The 23,193-nt window shown below is 46.2% G+C and overlaps 1 protein-coding gene across 1 annotated transcript; it reads left to right on the top strand.

The window, feature by feature from the left end:
- Window positions 1-1,903: 1,903 nt before the first annotated feature.
- Window positions 1,904-20,922, top strand: Myoz3 (myozenin 3). Its single transcript, XM_021151151.2, has 6 exons — window positions 1,904-1,964; window positions 16,445-16,599; window positions 17,636-17,689; window positions 17,793-17,928; window positions 18,206-18,368; window positions 20,754-20,922. The coding sequence occupies exons 1-6, from the start codon at window positions 1,904-1,906 to the stop codon at window positions 20,920-20,922; spliced, it is 738 nt and encodes a 245-aa protein (XP_021006810.1).
- Window positions 20,923-23,193: the final 2,271 nt, after the last annotated feature.

Here is a 23,193-nt window from a genome sequence, read left to right as displayed (position 1 = left end):
CTTCATTCAGCCAGCAAACATCTGTTGAATTTCCATGGGGCCTTAAACTTGGACACTAGGGATATAACAGCTACTAAGCTTCAGTGAACACAGCCAATCCCCGACATTCTCAGGTGACTGAAGAGTTCTAATGTGAATGTGTGTAGCCAGGGGGTGCAAGCCCTTCTGTTTGCAAGGGCCCGCTGCCGGGGCACCTGTCTTCCCCAGAGCCCAGTGCTTTAAGCATCTGGCCCCGGCTCCTGTTGCAGCCCGAAATAAGGCTGTGACCCACGGACAAGACAAGAATGATTCTTGTCAGCTGAAGCCAGGCACTGGCTGTAGGGCACACCCTGCTCACTGACCGCTGACCTGGGAGACTGCAATAGACACAGGCCATAAAACTCCAGCTTCCCGACTGAAATGTTAATCTTGGGGGTCTGACATTTCTTCCATCTACTGTGGCCCCACCAGGTACAGGCATTGTTCTCTCCTCTTTGGGAGCTCTTGGGTCCTAGGGGGAGTGGGTAGAGAAGATAAGGTGATTTTTAGGGCCTTGCAAGGGATCCGGGGAGTCTCGGCCTTACAGAGATCTAGGGACTGCATTAGGAGGAAGGGAGCTATAAGCTCCAGGGTCCTGGACATTAGGTGGGAAGGCTAGGGTTAAAGGTAAGGGAGAGGTAGGCGATGTCTCCTCTCAGGCTGCAGAGAAACAGCTCCCTGAACTTTAGAGACCTTCTTCAGATCCTGTGAATGTTTATTTGCGGGACAGATCTGACTGTGGCATTCTAACCCAGATACGTCTCAGTTGGTTCTTGTCAGTTATCTTGTGACCCTAACCCTCAACTGTGTGCAGACATGCTCAGATTTGCATTCAGTTTTAAAGGTCCACAGATGTCCCAAAGCCCATCCCTACCGTTTAGTCCAACCAACGCTGTTGAATTACAAAGGGGGAAACTGAGGCACGGAGCTGGCAAATTACTTGTCCATACTTGCAGAGAAAGTCAGTGGAGCCTATTAGACCCAGTTCAGTGTTCACAAGGGTCCTATTGGGTAAGGGGACACAGGTGGAAGATGGAAAGACCTGAAAGCCACGGAGGGAGGCTGACAGAGGCAGGCAGGGGGTGAGAGACAGAAGTTGGAGTTCCCTTTTCTGACCCACATTAAGGAAACTGGGTTAGGGGCTTACACACATTCTTTGGGGATTGCATTTGTCAGCCTGCTTCAAGATTCCTGGGAAGCATTAAGAAGTGAAAGGGAGGGATGAAGGAAGCGTAAGAGAAGAGATAGCAGGTAGGGATAGTCGAGGACTGGTGCTGAGGGCTGGTGGGAACAACTGAAGTAAGACAGGTGGGCAGGGGCCACATTCCCAAAAGGAGAAAGTTACGAAGGGTACTGTAGAGGTGGAGCTGGTAGAGTCGAGTGGTTTTACTGGCATTTCCCTGCAAGAGCTCTGCTGCCATGGAAGTAGATTAAAGATGGAAGATGGGGGAACTGGATGTGATGCGTTTGCCCATCTTATTGAACTAGCCTCAGAACCAAGTACCAGTGTGAAGACCCCAGGGTAGCCCTGACCTGACTCATGATCCCCAACCTCTACCAGCCTCCAATTAGAGCTCTTAGGTGAGCAGGTGACAATTGTGCCCCAGATCCCACCCACCCCACCTGGAAGCCCCAGGCATGGGGACAGACCCTAGAAAGAATCCCTTAGAGAGAGTGACTTCCCAGTAGATTGGCTTCTGATTCATGTGGCCTCCTTGGCCTACAGTCTCCTCCTTCACAGAAACAAACCTTAAATGCCCTCCAACTCTAGTCTTTGCCTGTGACTGGTCAGCTCAGGGCTGGGACTGGGTGGCAAGGGCTTAGAGGAGGTCTTGGGAGGGGAAGAGGTTTCCTGAGCCATTTGTGGGAGTTTCTCCTCCACAGGATGATCCCCAAGGAGCAGAAGGAGCCAGTGATGGCTGTCCCGGGGGACCTTGCTGAACCAGGTAAGTTGGATCCAGCTCTTTGCCTTCCCCAAACGCTTCTTGGTCTCAGATTATGGCCAGGGTGGGTTTCACAGTAGCCCCTAGACATGTCTGTGGAGTACATCACTGATACTTCCTGAGGCTGTTGTGGGAACTTACCCTATCTTCAGTACAGCTGAGCATCCCAGACTGGGCCTTGCTTCCAAGACCACCTTGTACCCAGCCCCTCTCTAAGGCCAAAGTGAACTCCAAGGATTGATCCCAGATTCAGCCTAACTGTGGGTCACACTTAGGCCTCAGAGCAGGACAGGTAGCCCAGACCCATTTCTGGGAATAGGATTGTGTGTGGCATAGAGGGACTAGAGGGAAGGTGGCTCAACTGGACTCAAGCCATTTTACTAAAATGTATCTCAATTTTATGAAAAAAAAATCACCCAAAGCCCATGCTCAGCAACTTTACAAGGTACCTTTGAGAACTCTCGTTATAATTCTGGAGTTTATTAGAGCACTTCAAATATTCTAAAAATTAATCCAACTAAGGTGGGAGTTACAAGTTTTCTATGTGGTCTTGGTGATTCTGTGTGGCTGCTTAAAATCCAGACCGATAGCATCAGCTCCTGGGACCATGGTTTGGTGTGGTCGTTGGGGTGGGACCCGCACCTTTTGGATAAGTGCCCAGGTGACTGGCCCAGATGGCAGCAGTGTGACACTCTGATAAATGTTTCCTTTGCTGCTCAGTCAGGGTCAGAGACTGAAGGACTCAACAATTAAACTGTATGGCTTCATTTTTAGAGATTTTTTTTTTTTGAGACAGGGTCCTATATTTCTCAGATTGACCTCAAACTTGCTATAGGGCTGACCTTAGAGAGTGCAATGTGTGTGTGTGTTGGGGGGGGGGGAGTGTCAGGAGACAGGTGGATGAGTGGGTATGTGGATGTGTGTGCACACAGAATCCAGGGGAGGACATTGGGTTTCCTGATCTATCATTTCCAGCCTATTCCTTTGATACAGGATATCTTAGGGTTTTACTTCTGTGAACAGATACCATGACCAAGGCAACTCTTATAAGGACAACATTTAATTGGGACTGGCTTACAGGTTCAGAGGTTCAGTCCATTATCATCAAGGCGGAAACATGGCAGCATCCAGGCAGGCATAGTGCAGGAGGAGCTGAGAGTTCTACATCTTCATCTGAAGGCTGCTAGCAGAATACTGACTTTCAGGCAGCTAGGGTGAGGGTCTTAAGCCCATACCTGCAGTGACACACCTACTTCAACAAGGCCACACCTAATAGTGCCACTCCTGGGCTGAGCTTATACAAACCATCACACAGGGTCTTCCACTAAACCTAGAGCTAGGCTGACTAGCCTGCAAGCCCTCAGGACCCTTCTGTCTCTGCTCTCCCACAGGGCTGGAGTTTTAGCTGTGCAGTTTTTTATGAGGGTGCTGGGATACAGTATAATTGTTGAGTCCTCTGTCAAGTACTGATACTTACACTGGAAGAGTCACGTGGTGCATTTTATGCCTCTTGTCCATGGAGTCAATTAGTGGCTAGGGGAAGGGTCTCAAAGCCCACCCCAACAATGACACACTTCCTCCAACAAGGCCACACTTCCTCCAACAAGGCCACACCTACTCCAACAAGGCCACACCTACTCCAACAAGGCCACACCTACTCCAACAAGGCCACACCTACTCCAACAAGGCCACACCTACTCCAACAAGGCCACACCTACTCCAACAAGGCCACACCTACTCCAACAAGGCCACACCTACTCCAACAAGGCCACACCTCCTAACAGTGCCACTCCCAGAGCCTAGCATATTTAAACCCCTACACCGCCAAATATACTAATGTCATTTTAAAATTAAAAGTAGCTACTGAAAAGCAATAGCAATCACCAAGCAGTGGTGGCATACCCTTTAATCCCAGGACTCAGGAGACAGAGGCAGGCAAATCTCTTAGTTTGAGGCCACTTTGATCTACAGAATGAGTTCCAGGATAGCTGGACCACACAGTAAAAATCCTGTCTTAAAAAACCAAAAAATAATACATACATACATACATACATACATACATAAATTTTAAAAAAAGGCAGTAACAATCAAAGCACTTACCATTATTGCTGGGCTCTGTGGGTTAGGCACTCTGTTGGAAACCTTTATGTATTAAGCCAGATGAGCCACAATGGCTCTAAATTACATATTAGCATCCCAGTTCTACAGACCAGAGAGAGGGCTCAGAGGAGCCAGGGGGTTACGATTGCTGTGTAGCACAGCTGGGATTTGACTGTTGGTCTCCCCATCTCTAGATCCGCTGCTTCGACTGTGGTTTTGTAAATAATTTATCCAGTTACAATATTCAGACAAGTGCCCAGAGAGATGGCTCAGTGGTTAAGAACACTGGCTGCTCTTCCAGACAACCAGGATTCAGTTCCCAGAATCCACACGGGGGCTCACAACTGTTTGTAACTTCCGTTCTAGAGGATCTGACACTCTCTTCTGGGTTCTGTGTGTATTTGTATGTTTGTGGCACACAGACATACACTCAGGGAAAACATCTATACATAAAATAATTGTTTTGGGGCTGGAGAGATGGTTCAGTGGTTAAGAGCACCGACTGTTCTTCTGAAGGTCCTGAGTTCAAATCCCAGCAACCACATGGTGGCTCGCAACCATCCGTAATGAGTTCTGATGTCCTCTTCTGGTGCATCTGAAGACAGCTACTAGATATAATAATAAATAAATCTTTTTAAGAAATACTTGTTTTGGAAAAATTCAAAACAAAACAAAACTACACGTGAATGGCTTTGAAAGCCTTTCCTAATGAGACAATTTGGATAGATTGACCACTGTCAGCACACTGGTGAAGAATTTTCTCCTCTACATTTTCATATGAATGCAGCTACATGGACCATGGTCTCCTGACCAAGCCAGCTCAGTCATCAGGGTCTTGAGGGAGGGAGTGAGGACTGAAAAGAAAAAGACAATCGGACAACACTGTAAGATGACTCCAGTCAGGGCTGAAGCTGAAGAGGGTTTATTTATTTTTTTTCCAGTCTTCTTTTATACCATTCTAGGTACATCTAAAGAACATGGTCAGTTCTAAGGCAGTAACAGAGTAGTCAAGGAACAAACAAGGCATAAACCAAGTAGTTAAGAATCAACAAAGCGGGGGCTGGTGAGATGGCTCAGTGGGTAAGAGCACCCGACTGCTCTTCTGAAGGTCCAGAGTTCAAATCCCAGCAACCACATGGTGGCTCACAACCATCCGTAATGAGATCTGGCGCCCTCTTCTGGAGTGTCTGAAGACAGCTACAGTGTACTTACATATAATAAATAAATCTTAAAAAAAAAAAAAAAAGAATCAACAAAGCAGCCGGGTGTGGTGGCACACGCCTTTAGTCCCAGCACTCGGGAGGCAGAGGCAGGTGGATTTCTGAGTTCGAGGCCAGCCTGGTCTACAGAGTGAGTTCCAGGACAGCCAGGGCTATACAGAGAAACCCTGTCTCGAAAAACAAAAAACAACAACAACAACAAAAAGAATCAAACAAAGCATAAACAAAGGCCCCATGATTACTGTACTCAGCGTCTTAACAAGGCCCATCAAGATACAAAGAACACATTTCTCAGTTGCACTCGCCTTGAGTCTACTTTCTTGTCCTATGTCAAATATCCTAGAGGGCGGTACCAAGAGCTCTCTGCATCAGGTTTCTTTACATCCTGGGACGCTTTATCTTGCTGCATCCCATTTGGGATATGTCATATTTACCCAACCAATTAACTCATGATGGTTGTCCCAAAGCTTGCCTCAGATGGGACCCTTGAAAGGAGTATGCAAAGGACTGATTGAAGTTTAGCTCTAGGTCACATTCAGTCTGACTCCTTCCTTGTTGACAGCGATAATAGGGGCAAGAAGGATGATTCAGGTCACATGTAAACACCATTGAGTACGGCGGTACATGCCTGTAACCTCCGCATTGGGAGGCAGAGACAGAAGGGTCCATGGGCTTTCTGGACAGCCAGCCTAGCCTAAGCAGTGAGCCTCCAGGTCAGTGAAAGAACCTATCTCAAGACAGGAAGGCAGAGGTTGGTAGAGGTAAATATTGGTTTCTTCACTCATACACTCTCATGTATGTACCACACATACATACACCACACAAGTAAATCAACTTTTCTAAAGAGGATTTCTAGCCTGTGTCCCACTAAGTGCTAATATTTGGATAACTCCATGAAGTCTTCAATTCATGTTCAAGCCTAGCTGTACCTTTAATATGTAAATGGAATGTTAGGAGGCACACTCTTCTGAAAGCTGAGAGCAAGCGTCCACCCTTTAACCTAGACTAGATCCCTTTGTGTTCCTAGCATGTAGAAAGTATTCCCGAGATACCTGAAACTTTTGTCGGCATTGATGTTCCTGTGTGTTCTATTACAGCAAGGTTGCCAGTAGCCCAGGCTATCCTTCAACTTGCTGTGTAGCCAAGGATAACTTTAATTCCTGCTGCTCCTGCTCCTTAGGTGCTGGCACTACAGATGGCACCACACACTCCTTGTTTTCAAATATTTGTTGAAGCCGGGCGTGGTGGTGCATGCCTTTAATTCCAACACTCGGGAGACAGAGGCAGGCAGATTTCTGAGTTCGAGGCCAGCCTGGTCTACAAAGTGAGTTCCAGGACAGCCAGGGCTATACAGAGAAACCCTGTCTCGAAAAAGCCAAATTTTTTTTTGTTGTTGTTGAAGGAATGACAGACAAAGTTCCCCTTCCATTTTTTTATTTTTAATATTTTTTATTACATATTTTCCTCAATTACATTTCCAATGATATCCCAAAAGTCCCCCATAGCGCCCCCCACTTCCCTACCCACCCATTCCCATTCTTTTGGCCCTGGCATTCCCCTATATTGGGGCATATAAAGTTTGCAAGTCCAATGGGCCTCTCTTTCCAGTGATGGCCGACTAGGCCATCTTTCGATACATATGCAGCTAGAGACAAGAGCTCCGGGGTACTGGTTAGTTCATAATGTTGTTCCAACTCTAGGGTTGCAGATCCCTTTAGCTCCTTGGGTACTTTCTCTAGCTTCTCCATTGGGAGCCCTGTGATACATCCAATAGCTGACTGTGAGCATCCACTCCTGTGTTTGCTAGGCCCCGGCATCGTCTCACAAGAGACAGCTATATTTGGGTCCTTTCAGCAAAATCTTGCTAGTGTATGCAATGGTGTCAGCGTTTGGAAGCTGATTATGGGAAGGATCCCTGGATATGGCAGTCTCTAGATGGTCCATCCTTTCATCACAGCTACGAACTTTGTCTCTGTAACTCCTTCCATGGGTGTTTTGTTCCCAATTCTAAGAAGGGGCACAGTGTCCACACTTTGGTCTTCATTCTTCGTGAGTTTCATGCATTTAGCAAATTGTATCTTATATCTTGGGTATCCTAAGTTTTGGGCTAATATCCACTTATCAGTGAATACATATTGTGTGAGTTCCTTTGTGATTGTGTTACCTCACTCAAGATGATGCCCTCCAGGTCCATCCATTTGGCTAGGAATTTCATAAATTCATTCTTTTTAATAGCTGAGTAGTACTCCATTGTGTAAATGTACCATAATTTCTGTATCCATTCCTCTGTTGAGGGACATCTGGGTTCTTTCCAGCTTCTGGCTATTATAAATAGGGCTGCTATGAACATAGTGGAGCGTGTGTCCTTCTTACCGGTTGGGACATCTTCTGGATATATGCCCAGGAGAGGTATTGCTGGATCCTCCGGTAGTACTATGTCCAATTTTCTGAGGAACCGCCAGACTGATTTCCAGAGTGGTTGTACAAGCTTGCAGTCCCACCAACAATGGAGGAGTGTTCCTCTTTCTCCACATCCTCGCCAGCATCTGCTGTCACCTGAATTTTTGATCTTAGCCATTCTGACTGGTGTGAGGTGGAATCTCAGGGTTGTTTTGATTTGCATTTCCCTGATGATTAAGGATGTTGAACATTTTTTCAGGTGCTTCTCTGCCATTCGGTATTCCTCAGGTGAGAATTCTTTGTTCAGTTCTGAGCCCCATTTTTAATGGGGTTATTTGACTTTATGGAGTTCACCTTCTTGAGTTCTTTATATATATTGGATATTAGTCCCTTATCTGATTTAGGATAGGTGAAGATCCTTTCCCAATCTGTTGGTGTTTTTTTTGTCTTATTGATGGTGTCTTTTGCCTTGCAGAAGCTTTGCAGTTTCATGAGGTCCCACTTGTCAATTCTCGATCTTACAGCACAAGCCATTGCTGTTCTATTCAAGAATTTTTCCCCTGTGCCCATATCTTCAAGGCTTTTCCCCACTTTCTCCTCTATAAGTTTCAGTGTCTCTGGTTTTATGTGAAGTTCCTTGATCCACTTAGACTTGACCTTAGTACAAGGAGATAGGAATGGATCGATTCGCATTCTTCTACATGTTAACAACCAGTTGTGCCAGCACCATTTGTTGAAAATGCTGTCTTTCTTCCACTGGATGGTTTTAGCTCCCTTGTCGAAGATCAAGTGACCATAGGTGTGTGGGTTCATTTCTGGGTCTTCAATTCTATTCCATTGGTCTATTTGTCTGTCACTATACCAGTACCACGCAGTTTTTATCACAATTGCTCTGTAGTAAAGCTTTAGGTCTGGCATGGTGATTCCACCAGAGGTTCTTTTATCCTTGAGAAGAGTTTTTGCTATCCTAGGTTTTTTGTTATTCCAGATGAATTTGCAGATTGCACTTTCTAATTCGTTGAAGAATTGAGTTGGAATTTTGATGGGGATTGCATTGAATCTGTAGATTGCTTTTGGCAAGATAGCCATTTTTACAATGTTGATCCTGCCAATCCATGAGCATGGGAGATCTTTCCATCTTCTGAGATCTTCTGAATTTCTTTCTTCAGAGACTTGAAGTTTTTATTATACAGATCTTTCACTTCCTTAGTTAGAGTCACGCCAAGATATTTTATATTATTTGTGACTATTGAGAAGGGTGTTGTTTCCATAATTTCTTTCTCAGCCTGTTTATTCTTTGTGTAGAGAAAGGCCATTGATTTGTTTGAGTTAATTTTATATCCAGCTACTTCACCGAAGCTGTTTATCAGGCTTAGGAGTTCTCTGGTGGAATTTTTAGGGTCACTTATATATACTATCATATCATCTGCAAAAAGTGATATTTTGACTTCATCTTTTCCAATTTGTATCCCTTTGATCTCCTTTTGTTGTCGAATTGCTCTGGCTAGGACTTCAAGTACAATGTTGAATAGGTATGGAGAAAGTGGACAGCCTTGTCTAGTCCCTGATTTTGGAGGGATTGCTTCAAGCTTCTCACCATTTACTTTGATGTTGGCTACTGGTTTGCTGTAGATTGCTTTTATCATGTTTAGGTATGGGCCTTGAATTCCTGATCTTTCCAAGACTTTTATCATGAATGGGTGTTGGATCTTGTCAAATGCTTTTTCCGCATCTAACGAGATGACCATGTGGTTTTTGTCTTTGAGTTTGTTTATATACTGGATTCCGTTGATGGATTTCCGTATATTGAACCATCCCTGCATCCCTGGGATGAAACCTACTTGGTCAGGATGGATGATTGTTTTGATGTGTTCTTGGATTCGGTTAGCAAGAACTTTATTGAGGATTTTTGCATCAATATTCATAAGGGATATTGGTCTGAAGTTTTCTATCTTTGTTGGGTCTTTTTGTGGTTTAGGTATCAGAGTAATTGTGGCTTCATAGAATGAGTTGGGTAGAGTACCTTCTGTTTCTATTTTGTGGAATAGTTTGTGAAGAACTGGGATTAGATCTTCTTTGAAGGTCTGATAGAACTCTGCACTAAACCCATCTGGTCCTGGGCTTTTTTTGGTTGGGAGACTATTAATGACTGCTTCTATTTCTTTGGGGGATATAGGGCTGTTTAGATCATTAACCTGATCTTGATTCAACTTTGGTACCTGGTATCTGTCTAGGAACTTCTCCATTTCATCCAGGTTCTCCAGTTTTGTTGAGTATAGCCTTTGGTAGAAGGATCTGATGGTGTTTTGGATGTCTTCAGGATCTGTTGTTATGTTTCCTTTTTCATTTCTGATTTTGTTAATTAGGATGCTTTCCCTGTGCCCTCTAGTGAGTCTGGCTAAGGGTTTATCTATCTTGTTGATTTTCTCAAAGAACCAGCTCCTTGATTGGTTGATTCTTTGAATAGTTCTTCTTGTTTCCACTTGGTTGATTTCGCCCCTGAGTTTGATTATTTCCTGCCATCTACTCCTCTTGGGTGAATTTGCTTCCTTTTGTTCTAGTGCTTTTAGGTGTGTTGTCAAGCTGCTAATGTGTGCTCTCTCTAGTTTCTTTTTGGAGGCACTCAGAGCTATGAGTTTTCCTCATAGAAATGCTTTCATTGCGTCCCATAAGTTTGGGTATGTTGTGGCTTCATTTTCATTGAACTCTAAAAAGTCCTTAATTTCTTTCTTTATTCCTTCCTTGACCAAGTTATCATTGAGAAGAGTGTTGTTCAGTTTCCACGTGAATGTTGGCTTTCTATTATTTATTTTGTTATTGAAGATCAGCCTTAGTCCATGGTGATATGATAGGATGCATGGGACAATTTCAATATTTTTGTATCTGTTGAGGCCTGTTTTGTGACCAATTATGTGGTCAATTTTGGAGAAGGTACCATGAGGTGCTGAGAAGAAGGTATATCCTTTTGTTTTAGGATAGAATGTTCTGTAGATATCTGCCAGATCCATTTGATTCATAACTTCTGTTAGTTTCACTGTGTCCCTGTTTAGTTTCTGTTTCCATGATCTGTCCATTGGTGAAAGTGGTGTGTTGAAGTCTCCCACTATTATTGTATGAGGTGCAATGTGTGCTTTGAGATTTACCAAAGTTTCTTTAATGAATGTGGCTGCCTTTGTATTTGGAGCATAGATATTCAGGATTGATAGTTCCTCTTGGAGGATTTTACCTTTGATGAGTATGAAGTGCCCCTCCCTGTCTTTTTTGATGACTTTGGGTTGGAAGTCAATCTTATCAGATATTAGAATGGCTACTCCAGCTTGTTTCTTCATACCATTTGCTTGGAAAATTGTTTTCCAGCCTTTCATTCTGAGGTAGTGTCTATCTTTTTCTCTGAGATGAGTTTCCTGTAAGCAGCAAAATGTTGGGTCTTGTTTGTGTAGCCAGTTCCCCTTCCATTCTTAGTATCTTAGGAAGTATTTTTAGGTAGTCCATTGAACGGAGTGGTTGGTGGCACCTGTTCATAGCCTGTGCCTCTAGTGCTGCCTCCACCTGTCTCTGCAGTCTGTACACTCCCCCATGCCGTGAGTTTGGTGACCTCCCCCCCCCAACTGCTCGCAAGTTTCTACTACCACCTCCCAGATCTTTGTCTCGGGTGCTGGCCTTCCTTGTTGTCACAGGAGAATGGTGAAGTGGCTAACACAGAACACCTGCTCACTCACACCTGTGAGATCCGATTCTGCAGCTGGGCTGAGGTCATCTGCTCTCTTCATCGCAGGCTCAAGAACACTCCATCATCATCTTTCCTCCCTCTCCTGCATCACCAGCTCTTATCCATGCCCTTCATGAAGAGCCCCTCCTTCCTGACTCCACAGCTGCCCACGGCCACTGCCCTTCAGAGCACTTACACATACTGTGCTAGCGTTTTTTTACTTCCCCAATTCCCCAACTCAAATGGAAGTAGGATACAAGCCCCACAGCCCTCCTTTATTATTGGTTCCAAAATTAACGCAGAAGGGCATGATACTTTCCCTGAAGAGCATGTCACCGCCCCCTGCCCAGATTCCACAACCAGAGGAAGAAAAATAATAGTCCCTGTTTGTCACAAAAAATATTAGCACATTGAACAGTAGCAGCAGTAATAACTTAGTGGCATCTAAGAACGTGTCCCATATTCAGATTTCATTTAATAATTTAATTTAGTTTTAGAATGACATTTAGGAGTGTTTAAACTTTTTCAGCTGGGCAGTGGTAGCACACCCCTTTTAAATCCCAGCACTCAGGAGGCAGAGGTCAGGCTGGTCTCTTGAGTTCAAAGCCAGCCTGGTCTACAGAGTCAGTTCCAGGACACACAAGGCTACCCGGAGAAACCCTGTTTCAAAAAAAGGCGCAATTTTTAAAAGACTTATTTACTTGTATTGTGTGTGTGGATGGGGCAGGGAGTGGGGTGGGGATGGGGTGGGGTGGGTGCGTGGGTGGGCGTTTTTTTTTTTTTTTTTTTTGTCTACTTATGTGTACCTCATTCATGCAGTTCTGGCTGTGGCCAGAAGAGGGTGCTGAATGCACACCAAACACCACTCTGGGACTGAAATTTCAGACAGGTCTGAGCTGCCTTGATGGTTTGAGGAAATATACCTGAGTTCTCAGCAGGGATATCTCCTGGGTTCTCAGCCGGGGTTCTTAAATGCTGGCCCACCTCTCCACTCTTACTTGTAGTTTTAATCAGGATCCAAGCGATGTGCATGGTTCTTGTTTTGTTGCTATATTTCTTTTTTTTTTTTTTTTTTTTTTGGTTTTTCGAGACAGGGTTTCTCTGTATAGCCCTGGCTGTCCTGGAACTCACTTTGTAGACCAGGCTGGCCTCGAACTCAGAAATCCGCCTGCCTCTGCCTCCCGAGTGCTGGGATTAAAGGCGTGCGCCACCACGCCCGGCTTTGTTGCTATATTTCTTAAATATTATTTAATCTAAAACAACCCCCTCTCTTTTCCTTCCTTCCTTCCGTCTTTCTCTCTTTCTTTCTCTCTTTCTTTCTTTCTTTCTTTCTTTCTTTCTTTCTTTTTTTCTTCCATCCTTCCTTGTTTCCTTTCCTTTCCTTTCCTTTCCTTTCCTTTCCTTTCCTTTCCTTTCCTTTCCTTTCCTCTTTCTTTCTTTCTTTCTTTCTTTCTTTCTTTCTTTCTTTCTTTCTTTCTTTCTTTCTTTCTTTCTCTCTTTTCCTTCCTTCCTTCCTTGCTTCCTTGCTTCCTTCCTTCCTTCCTTCCTTCCTTCCTTCCTTCCTTCCTTCCTTCCTTCCTTCCTTCTCCTCTTGTTTGAAGAAACTAGAGAGCCACACAGCTGCACTCAGAAAACATTCTGCATCCTATTTCTGGCTCATCACCCCTTTATTCCGTTGTTCATTTTCTCTTGACCCCTCTCCAACCACACATACACAGGCAAATGCTCTATGGACATTGCTTTAGTGGAGTTTACCACTGACGAAACTTGAAAACTCCAGGTCTTCTCTGGTTTGATACGTCAGCAGAATTTGACTCCTTGGGCTGTCTCTTGTCTCTGAAGTCTTTCAGGTACCCCTTCTCTCTATTTTTGCCTTGCTGGCTCCCCTAGGTTTTCAGGGTATTTTTCTCCTCCACCTAAACTGGGCAAAGTTGTTGGTTCTCTGTATCTGTTTTGCTTTCTCCCTGATCTCATTCAGACTACCAGCCCAAAATGGCATTTATTCACCTGTTGACACAGAAGTCTTTTTGTCTGTATATATTATATATGCATATATATATATATATGCATATATATATATATATATATATATATATATATATTTCTGTGCTAGAAGAGATTGGTCTTAGGTCTTTCACTTGCTGGGGAAGTGCTCTACCACTGAATGGCACTCCCAACCTGTATCAGATGTTGAAGACTGCCCACATAGCACCCTCTTCCACCATCATCCTTAGCATGCCATCACTTTGTCTTCCAGGAGACTTGCTTTGTTGGGTAAATATATACTAATGCCTTTTGCCCTTAGGTAAACACAGGAGAAGGGGATGGGACCCAAACACTTAAGGACAGTCAGCAACCCTGAAAAATCCTCTGATTCTAACCCTGAGAAGAGAAATAAACATAATGTTCTCCATTGAAAAGCAACATGAGGCCGGGTGGTGGTGGCGGCGCATGCCTTTAATCCAGGCACTCGGGAGGCAGAGGCAGGCGGATTTCTGGGTTCGAGGCCAGCCTGGTCTACAAAGTGAGTTCCAGAACAGCCAGGGCTACACAGAGAAACTCTGTCTCGAAAAAACAGAAAAAAAAAAAAAAAAAAAAAAAAAAAAGAAAAGAAAAGAAAAGCAACATGAGGGAGCTGGAGAGATGGCTCAGTGGTTAAGAGCACTGACTGCTCTTCCAGAGGTCCAGTGTTCAATTCCCAACAACCAACTGGTTACTCACAACCATCCATAATGGGATCTGATGCCCTCTTCTGGTGTGTCTGAAGACCGCTATAACTGTACTCATTTACATAAAGTAAACAAATCTTAAAGAAATAAAAGCAACATGAGACAGGTATGCGTTTGTATACTTGTTCATGGTAGTCCTTAGCTATGTAGCAAGTTCAGGGCATTCTGGGTCACACGAGACTGTCTCGAAACACAGTGGGTAAGAACACTTGGCCGCCAAGTCTGACAACCTGGGACCCAGAGGATGGAGTAGGAGAGCTGGCCCCTGCAGGTTTTCTCTGGCTGCCACGTGTGCTGTGGCATGGGCCACCTCCTAGAACTTATACTAAATAAATGGATGAATATAATAAAAACAGAAAAACTGGGGGAAAGGGAGAGTAAATGAAATAAAATATTGTTGATAAGCTCACGATGCAATACATTTTGATCTCTAGGTTTTTCCCCTTTGAACATTAGCCTTATACTTTCAAGCTCTTCCTTGACATTTCCACCTGAAAGTCTGTCAGACTCCTCAGACTGGAAAGCTGCCTTTGTGTTATGTTGTTGGTTTTATTTGGTTTCTGTTTTTTCGTGGCAGGGTTTTTCTATGTAGCCCTGGCTGTCCTGGAACTCACTCTGTAGACCAGGCTGGCTTTAAACTCAGGGATCAGCCTGCCTCTGCCTCCTGAGTGCTGGGATTAAAGGCGTGTGCTACCAACCTGCCCGCCCCCCCAAAACACAAAGGTGTCTATGTTGCTGCTTTTGTTGTTTGTACTTACAATGTAGCCCAGCCTGGCCTTGCACATATTCTTTTCTCATTGTCCTTCCAAAAATATCCTTAAGTTTTCAGATAATTGGGAGAGTGTGAATAAAACTAGGTAATTGTACTGGCTTGTTTTGTGTGTCATCTTGATACAAGTTAGAATCATCAGAGAGGGTGGAGCCTCATTTGAGAGAATACCGCCATGAGATCCAGCTGTAAGGCATTTTCTCAATTAGTGTTCAATGAGGTAGGACCCAGCCCATGGTGGGTGGTTCCATCCCTGGGCAGGTGGTCCTGAGTGGTACAAAGAAGCTGTCGGAGCAAGCCGTTGAAAACAAGCCAGTAAGCAGCGCCCCTCCCTGAGTCTCTATTTCAGTTCTGCCTCTATGTTCCCGCCCAGGTTTCCCTCCATGATGGCCTGTGGCGGAGACGGTTAAGCCAAATAAATCTTTCTGCCCCAAGTGACTTTTGGTCAGGTTGTCTTTATCACAGCATTAGAAAGGAAACAAAGAAATGTTTGCTTTACCTAAGTCACTGTCTTGGTCAGGGTTTTATTGTCGCAACAAAACACCATAACCAAAAAAGCAAGTAGTGGGGGGTGGGGGGTGGGGGGTGGGGGTGGGGGAGGAGAGGGATTGTTTTACTTTTCTAGATCCTAACTCATCCTTGGCAGAAGTCAAGACAGGAACTCAATCAAGCAGGGTTGCAACCTAGAGGTAGGAGCTGATGCTGAGGCCATGGAGGGCGTTGCTTATTGGGTTGGGATCGCTCACGGTGGTCTGGGCCCTCCCACTTTACGGAAACAGAGGAGGAGCCATGCTAGCAGGGGAGTGTGCTAGCACGTTGGCCTGGAGCAAGATTGAGGTGTGGGAGAGTCCCGCTCCCTGAAAATCTCATCCTGGGCATGCATTGTAGCCTTTCAGCCCCACCTCTGCTAACCTTGAGGTAGTCAGGTTGCCTGACCGTTACTTGGTTAAGAGGTTAAATTTTCTCTCTCCTTAGAAACCTTAGAAAGTCATGTCCAAGCCGGGCGGTGGCGCACGCCTTTAATCCCAGCACTTGGGAGGCAGATTTTTGAGTTAGAGGCCATCCTGGTCTACAAAGTGAGTTCCAGGACAGCCAGGGCTATACAGAGAAACCCTATCTAAAAAAAAAAAAAAAAAAGGCATGTCCAGCAAGCACCTGGAATTCCTCTTCATGTAAATAAGGCATTCCTATCACCTTAGCCATAGCCAAAGTTGTACACTCACCCCCCCCCAAAAAAAAAAAAACCTCTACCCACTCTCCAAAGGCTTAAATAGCCCTTGTTCCCTGAATTAAATTAGCTGCTCAATGAAGCCTGCCTCCTGAGAAGCCTGTTTCTCGCTAAGCTCACCCGTTGCCTGAGGTCTCCGTACCCATTCTGCCAATCAAAGGCAGGGGAGTGGAGTGGGAACCTTAACACACCAGCCAAGAGAACGTCCCACGGTCTTGCTTACAGGCTAATCTGATGTAGTAATTTTCTCAATTGAGGTTGCCCCGGAGTAGTGGTAGGGCTTCCTTGAGGCGAGATAGTAAGAGCCCTCGCTGACCTCTCCCCACAGTCCCTTCGCTGGACCTGGGGAAGAAGCTGAGCGTGCCTCAGGACCTAATGATAGAGGAGCTGTCTCTCCGAAACAACCGCGGATCCCTCCTCTTTCAGAAGAGGCAGCGCCGGGTGCAGAAATTTACCTTCGAGCTATCAGAAAGTTTGCAGGCCGTGAGTAAGCCATTTGGGGAAACGAAGCCAAGAGGGAGCCAGAGAGGACCGCTGTGGATGGTGGGTGGTAGGTGGCAGGGGAGTGGGGTGTCCCTTTTGTGCACCCGTTAGATTATACACTGGGCTGTTGACCTCGGGTCAGATGCACTTCAGACTTCAGTTTGGTCTTAGGGAGGAAATTATAGGAGAAGGCTATAAAACAACGGTTCTCAACCTTCCTAAAGCCAAGACCCTTTAATATAGAGCTCCTCATGTTGTGGTGGCCCCCAACCATAAACTTATTTTTGTTTCTACTTCATAACTGGGATTTTGCTATTGTTATGAATCATAATGTAAATATTTTTAGAGACAGAGGTTTGCAAATGGGGCCCTGGCCTATAGGTTGAGAACCGCTGCCGTAGAAGCATTGGCCAACAGACAAAATTGAGAATGGGGTGGGGGGGTACAGCTCAGTTGGCTGAGTGCTTGCTTAGCATGCAAGAAACCCTGGGTTCCATCCTACGCAATACCCCAGACAAGTGTGGCGCTACACACTTGTAACCCTAGCGTCTGACAGGTAGAAGCCTGGGGATTAGGGTTTCAAGGTTGTCCTTGGCTATAGAACAAGTTCAAAACCAGCCTGGGCTACCTAAGTAATCCTACTTCAAAATACAACAAAATAACATTTCGTGGGTGGCAGGCAATTTTGGAAAATAGTGATAAAGATAAGAAATGGCTACCTTTGCCAGGTGCCGGAGACAGTGCTTCCTAAGGGTCCCATATGTATGAGGTGGGATGTGGTCATTCTACCATCCCGCTCAGAAGGGAACTGAGACTCAAGCAATGTCTTATTCTGACTAGAATTTACAGTAGCAGTGAGTGCTATTGCTATGTCTCCATCACAGGCACGGCCTCATCACAGTGAACCTTCAATTCATTCTTTCTACATCCCCAAGCTCCCTGCTCCTTCATTCTGTTCCCCATCCCTTAGGTGGTAATGGTCAAATCCCAGCCTTTTGCTCCTCTGAGCATCCCTACCCGTTTATCTCCCCCACAGATCCTGGCGGGTAGTGCCAGAGGAAAATTGGCTGGCAGAACAGTGCAGGCAACGGTAAGGAGGGGCCCTTTTCCCAGGGACAGCTATGGGAAAGGACCTGGCTGCTAGGGAACAGCTAGCTGGGCATCGTCCTCTGAGAGCCTGCTCCCGTGCTCAGGTTCCCAATGGCTTGGAGGAGCAGAACCACCACTCCGAGACGCACGTGTTCCAGGGGTCACCTGGGGACCCCGGGATCACCCATCTGGGAGCAGCAGGGACCGGGTCGGTCCGTAGTCCAAGCGCCCTGGCACCAGGTGAGCAGCTGTCCGGCATCCTGGGCCACTGATGGCTCTGAGTCTCAGCAAGCAGTCCAGATTGGTTACACAGCTCAGGCTAGACCCCCACTGCTGGAGACCTCCATGAGTCCTGGGATCCGGAGGCTGTCTTCTCCTCGTGTGCCATAATCCCATCTCTGCTCTCTTGATTCCTCTCCTTGTCCTTTGCCTTTCTCTTTTGGGGTGTGAGAGTGGGAGAGATGGTAGGGGGATAGAGCCTAGGCCTCGCCTGTCACCAATGCCATTCCATCCCCAGGTTATGCAGAGCCCCTAAAAGGCGTCCCACCGGAGAAGTTCAACCACACTGCCATCCCCAAAGGCTACCGGTGCCCTTGGCAGGAGTTCATCAGCTACCAAGACTACTCGAGTGGCAGCAGAAGTCACACTCCCATCCCCCGAGACTATCGCAACTTCAACAAGTAAAACCAGGCTGAGAGGAACACACAGGGTGGGGAGGCCTGGGTACTTTCTGCTTGCTAGTTCTACCCCCAGGACTTTGTAGAAGTTTAATGAGATCTTGCTAGAACAGTGACTTGCACCTGTTAGAGATTCAATAAGTATGTGCGTGCATGTGTGTGTGTGTAAAAGATGAATATTCTACTCATCCATCACATGACACTGTGTGGACCAGATTCCCGTCATTTTACAAAGGTAGAGACCATGCTCAGGGCCAATTAGTTGTCTTGGTACCTGCTGAGACCACACATGAAGATTGTGAGGCAGACACTTCCATCCTAAGATAAAGGATGGGGTCTTTGAGAATACACAGCTAGAGAGGGACTTGACTGCCTTTTAATGGTGGACTGGACAAGAGGCATTGACAGGAAGGACTGGGCAGAAATGTCTCCGTGAGAGCCTGAAGTTTTCCACCATGCCAAATTGCTGGCCCTCCTAGGTCCTCACTCACTGCCTGATCATATATTTTGCTCCTCAGTGGGCCCAGTTCTGGCAGCTGGCTTTCTTCTTGGCTGACTTGCAGGCATTTCCCACTTGTGGGTCTCAGAATAGCAGCTGAGGTACACTCCTAGCAGCGGGAGTGTGCTAAGGACACCTCTTTTGAGATGGAAGGAACACCTGAGGCGGCAGAGAAGAAATAGCTCTCTGGTGGACAAGCAGGGCCCAGCCAAGATGCTGGACTCCCAGTTCTGGCTGTGAGGCTGCTGGGTTCAAACACTGGCCAGCCTGTTCCTGCAGGGTTTAGCTGGGGTAGCGCTCCAAGTAGCACTGCCCTGGTGGGATCCCAGGTCCTAGCTAAGGTTTGCAGTTCTACCCTTTCCCACTGGTCCCTGCTGTGGGGGAACTACAGGAATACTGCTTTCTGTATTTCTTAAAAGGGCTGTAGATGCAACGGAGGGATCCAGCACTTGCCTAGCATTCATGAGGCCTCATGTTCAGTGCCCAGCACTGCTCTCTCCTCGCAAACAACTTAAAAAATCAAATACAGTATTAGCCAACTACGAATGAAGAGAGAGAGAGAGAGAGAGAGAGAGAGAGAGAGAGAGAGAGAGAGAGAGAGAGAGAGAATATGGCTGTCCCTAGGTGTGGTGGAAGAGATCTTGGAGGTATGTGGAAGACTGTAGCCAGAGGCAGGAGGACATCTAGGAGTCCATAGTGGACACACTCTGAAGTAAAGACAGGATTTGTTTGTGGGCCACTCTCCAATCCCTGTTTGTTTTGCAGTGGTTAACAAGATTGTCAGGATGCCCTGATCTTGGGAAGTTTGTTCTGGTAGCTGCTTACAAGAGAGTATGAGAAGTCGGGCGGTGGTGGTGCACGCCTTTGATCCCAGCATTTGGGAGGCAGAGGCAGGTGGATTTCTGAGTTTGAGGCCAGCCTGGTCTACAGAGTGAGTTCCAGGACAGCTGGGACTATATAGAGAAACCCTGTCTCGAAAAAAACAAAAAGAAAAGAGAGAGAGAGAGAGAGAGAGAGAGAGAGAGAGAGAGAGAGAGAGAGAGAGAGAGAGAGAGAGAGAGAGAAAGAGAGAAAGAGGGAGAGAGAGTGTGTGTGAGACATTGCTGTATGTGTACAAATACTTTGTTTCATTTTGTAGCCTTTTCTCCCTCAAGTTTGTGCTTTTGAAACCCACCACAAGCATGCTTAGATTCTATTTCCCCTGAGTGGCGCTATGGCTCTGGCTGGTCCACCCCTACATCAGAGGGTACCGGATGTTTCCCTGCCTGTCAATGTCTTGCTCTCTGCTTGGAGCACGCAGGCGCCTCCTCCAGCCATCTGCTTAGAGACAGAGTTGCTGGGTGACAGTTTACACATTTTCAGGTTAAAAAAGATTCTGCTAATCTGTCCTGTGAGATAAAAAGCACCGATATGCCTACAAACCCAAACCAGCAGATGATGAGTGGGACATCATCCCTGCCGCCTCATTAAGCTCAGCATCCTCTCCTTTGGCGGTCTTGGGAGTGGTGTGTGTGTGTGTGTGTGTGTGTGTGTGTGTGTGTACTCTGTTTGTCACTTGCGTTTTGATGATTTTCCAGAAGTCCTCCTCTGTCCTCCAGGTTGTTGGTATTTTGTGGTAAGAGGGAGTGAGATGAGGTGAGAGAAATCCACCTTCCAGTGCTCTCTTCTGGCACTGACTGGTGGGAAGCTTGGAACGTTGCCTACGGCACTTCTAACTGGAAATCTCCCTTCTACTTCCACAAGGAACAGATTTGGACACGGCAGAACTAGGGATGCCACTTAATGATAGTATAGAACTTTGCTGCCTAGAAGGGGAAACTGAGGCCCCAAGAGACCCCCACATATTTAACCCTCCTTCATACAGCCCCCCTTTCCTGATTCTCTTCCAGGACCCCCGTGCCATTTGGAGGACCCCACGTGAGGGAGGCCATTTTCCACGCAGGCACCCCCTTTGTCCCGGAGTCCTTCAGTGGCTTGGAACTTCTCCGCCTCAGACCCAATTTCAACAGGGTTGCTCAGGGCTGGGTCCGGAAGCTCCCGGAGTCTGAGGAGCTGTAGCCTCAGCCTGAAGCTACAATTCCCTGGGCTCGAGGCTCAAGAAATATCATGCTTGTCTTGACTTTGCTTGCTCTTTCTTTCTTTCTTTCTTTCTTTCTTTCTTTCTTTCTTTCTTTCTTTCTTTCTTTTTTTCTTTCTTTTTTTCTTTCTTTCTTTCTTTCTTTCTTTCTTTCTTTCTTTCTTTCTTTCTTTCTTTCTTTCTTTCTTTCTTTCTTCCTTCCTTCCTTCCTTCCTTCCTTCCTTCCTTCCTTCCTTCCTTTCTTTCTTTCTTTCTTTCTTTCTTTCTTTCTTTCTTTCTTTCTTTCCTCCTCTGCACCCTCCTCCCTTTACTGAGACAGGATTTCACTCTGTAGCCTAGATTGGCCTGGAACTTGTAGCCCGGGCTGGCCTTGCTTCTGTTTCCCAAGTGCTAGGATTACAAAGTGAGCATATGAGGCCGACTTCAGCTCGCAAAGCGTTTTCACACACTAAACATTATTAGATATAGCAGTTGAGAGGTCAATGAGTTCATTAATCCTCGAAGAAGATGTGTATCAAACATCGGATCTAATGTGGATTTGGAACCTGCCCTAGACTCACAGTCTCAGATTGGCCTGTGATAGGAGCTGGCATCAAGTATTCCAGGTGGCCCATGTCACCTGCCTATGATGTGTGTCTGTGGGAAGTTAGAGCCATGCCTGCCTCTGCCTGGCTCCAGCAGCTGTCACTTACCTGATGACAGAATGCTCAGTAGTAGTCCATCTACGTGTAGATTGTTCTATTAGGAAGGAGTAACTTGGGAATGCAGCTGTTTGTAGAATGCTTGCCTACCATGCACAAAGCCCTGAGCTTGATCCCTAGCACCACGTTAACCAGACAGTGGGGTATGCCTAAAATCCCAGCACTTGGAAGATAGAGGCAGATTTGAGGTCATCGTTGGCTAGACAGTGAATTTAAGGCCAGCCTGGGCTATACAAGACAATCTTAAAAGAAAAAAAAAAAAAAGCTATATCTCAGGCTGGCCATGATCTGTAACAGAGGATAATCTTGCTCTGATACTTCTGCCTCCCTCTCCCAACTGCTGATTGACAGGTGTGTACCCCATGACTTCCCACTTAGGACCCAGCTGGCTTTCGTCTGCACATTCACTCAATGTTCTCGAAACATGCTCCATGCTAGACAGTGCCAGACCCAGGTCTCAAAGACATGATAGAGAGGAGATTTGTAAGACTGAGAGCAAAGTGACCTCGAAGAGAAGAACCCTGAGTGAGTTGGTGGGATTCCAGAAACTTCCCAGAAGACTTGAACCAGAGAACTTAGAGAAGGAATGAGAGCCCACCAAGGAAAGAGGGTGTGATATAATTATGGTCGTTTTTGGTATGTGTTGATCTGGGAGTTCAAGTGTGGTGTGTTGGAGAGAGAAGAGGTTGTAGCAGAGACAGAGGCTCTACTGGAGAAAGGGGCAGAGTTAGCAATGGCCTCATTGGCTGTTGTGTGGTGCCCAGGAGCAATGCTGGACATCAGGAAGTTCACAAGGGGCAAGGCCTGCAACAGGAAGGGATAAAAAGGGGGTACGGGGATGTCAGCCTGTGATGTCCTTTATAGAACAGGTACAAAGTGGAACACGTAATGACACCATCCCATCCTCTGTTCTGAACAGATCTTAGCCCAAGTGATGGGACTGTGACTGTTGATAGTGAAGTGTGACAATGTTTTGGTGGCTCTCTCCATACCCTGTTCCATAGATGTGGCTATCCATTCTCTGAAACAAGAGGAGCAGGACTGAAGAAGCAAGGGTCCATCAAGGGCTCCCATTGCTCTGGCTGAGCTGATGCCCAGTCATTCTGGAATTGTGGAACAGTGTCATGTTTTGTGATTTAGGGTTTACTAGTGGGGGCTTGGGCATCTCACTAGCTGGGATTTGGTTTATCTGAATGGTATGACCTTGGGAAAGCCATTTCACACTGAGCCTCTGCTTCTCCACCTGTAAGACAAGGAAAAGTATAAGTCTTTGAAGGGCTTGAGAGCGCAGTATAGGACCGTCACGGGGGCTCTATGTTAGATTTCATGCCCCACCCGTTTGCTCTGTTGGAATAGATCTGCAGTGGATGCCCTTTATAAAGCAGGCTGTGAGAATGCAGGATTCAGGTCAGTGGGAGGCTGATGATGGAAGGGTTCCTTTTGACAGGAACCCTTGGCCAGGCTGCACAGCGCAGTACATGTTTATTTTGTGCAGTTTGCCCTTCCTGGTTCCAGGGAACCAGTAGCCTGAATCTTGTGATTCCTCGAAGT

The sequence above is a fragment of the Mus caroli genome, unplaced genomic scaffold (assembly GCF_978045245.1).
Source record: "Mus caroli unplaced genomic scaffold, Mus_caroli_1 scaffold_19, whole genome shotgun sequence".
Classification (NCBI taxonomy): Eukaryota; Metazoa; Chordata; class Mammalia; order Rodentia; family Muridae; genus Mus; species Mus caroli.
Note: the sequence above shows the minus strand (reverse complement) of the source record. Positions and strands in the feature narration are given on the sequence as shown.

Excerpts from the sequence above, each read along its gene's own strand:
- Myoz3 (XM_021151151.2), top strand. The coding sequence starts at position 1,904 with ATGATCCCCAAGGAGCAGAAGGAGCCAGTGATGGCTGTCCCGGGGGAC. Across the intron at positions 17,929-18,205 it reads TCCAAGCGCCCTGGCACCAG|GTTATGCAGAGCCCCTAAAA; the intron begins GTGAGCAGCTGT and ends TTCCATCCCCAG. Across the intron at positions 18,369-20,753 it reads GACTATCGCAACTTCAACAA|GACCCCCGTGCCATTTGGAG; the intron begins GTAAAACCAGGC and ends ATTCTCTTCCAG.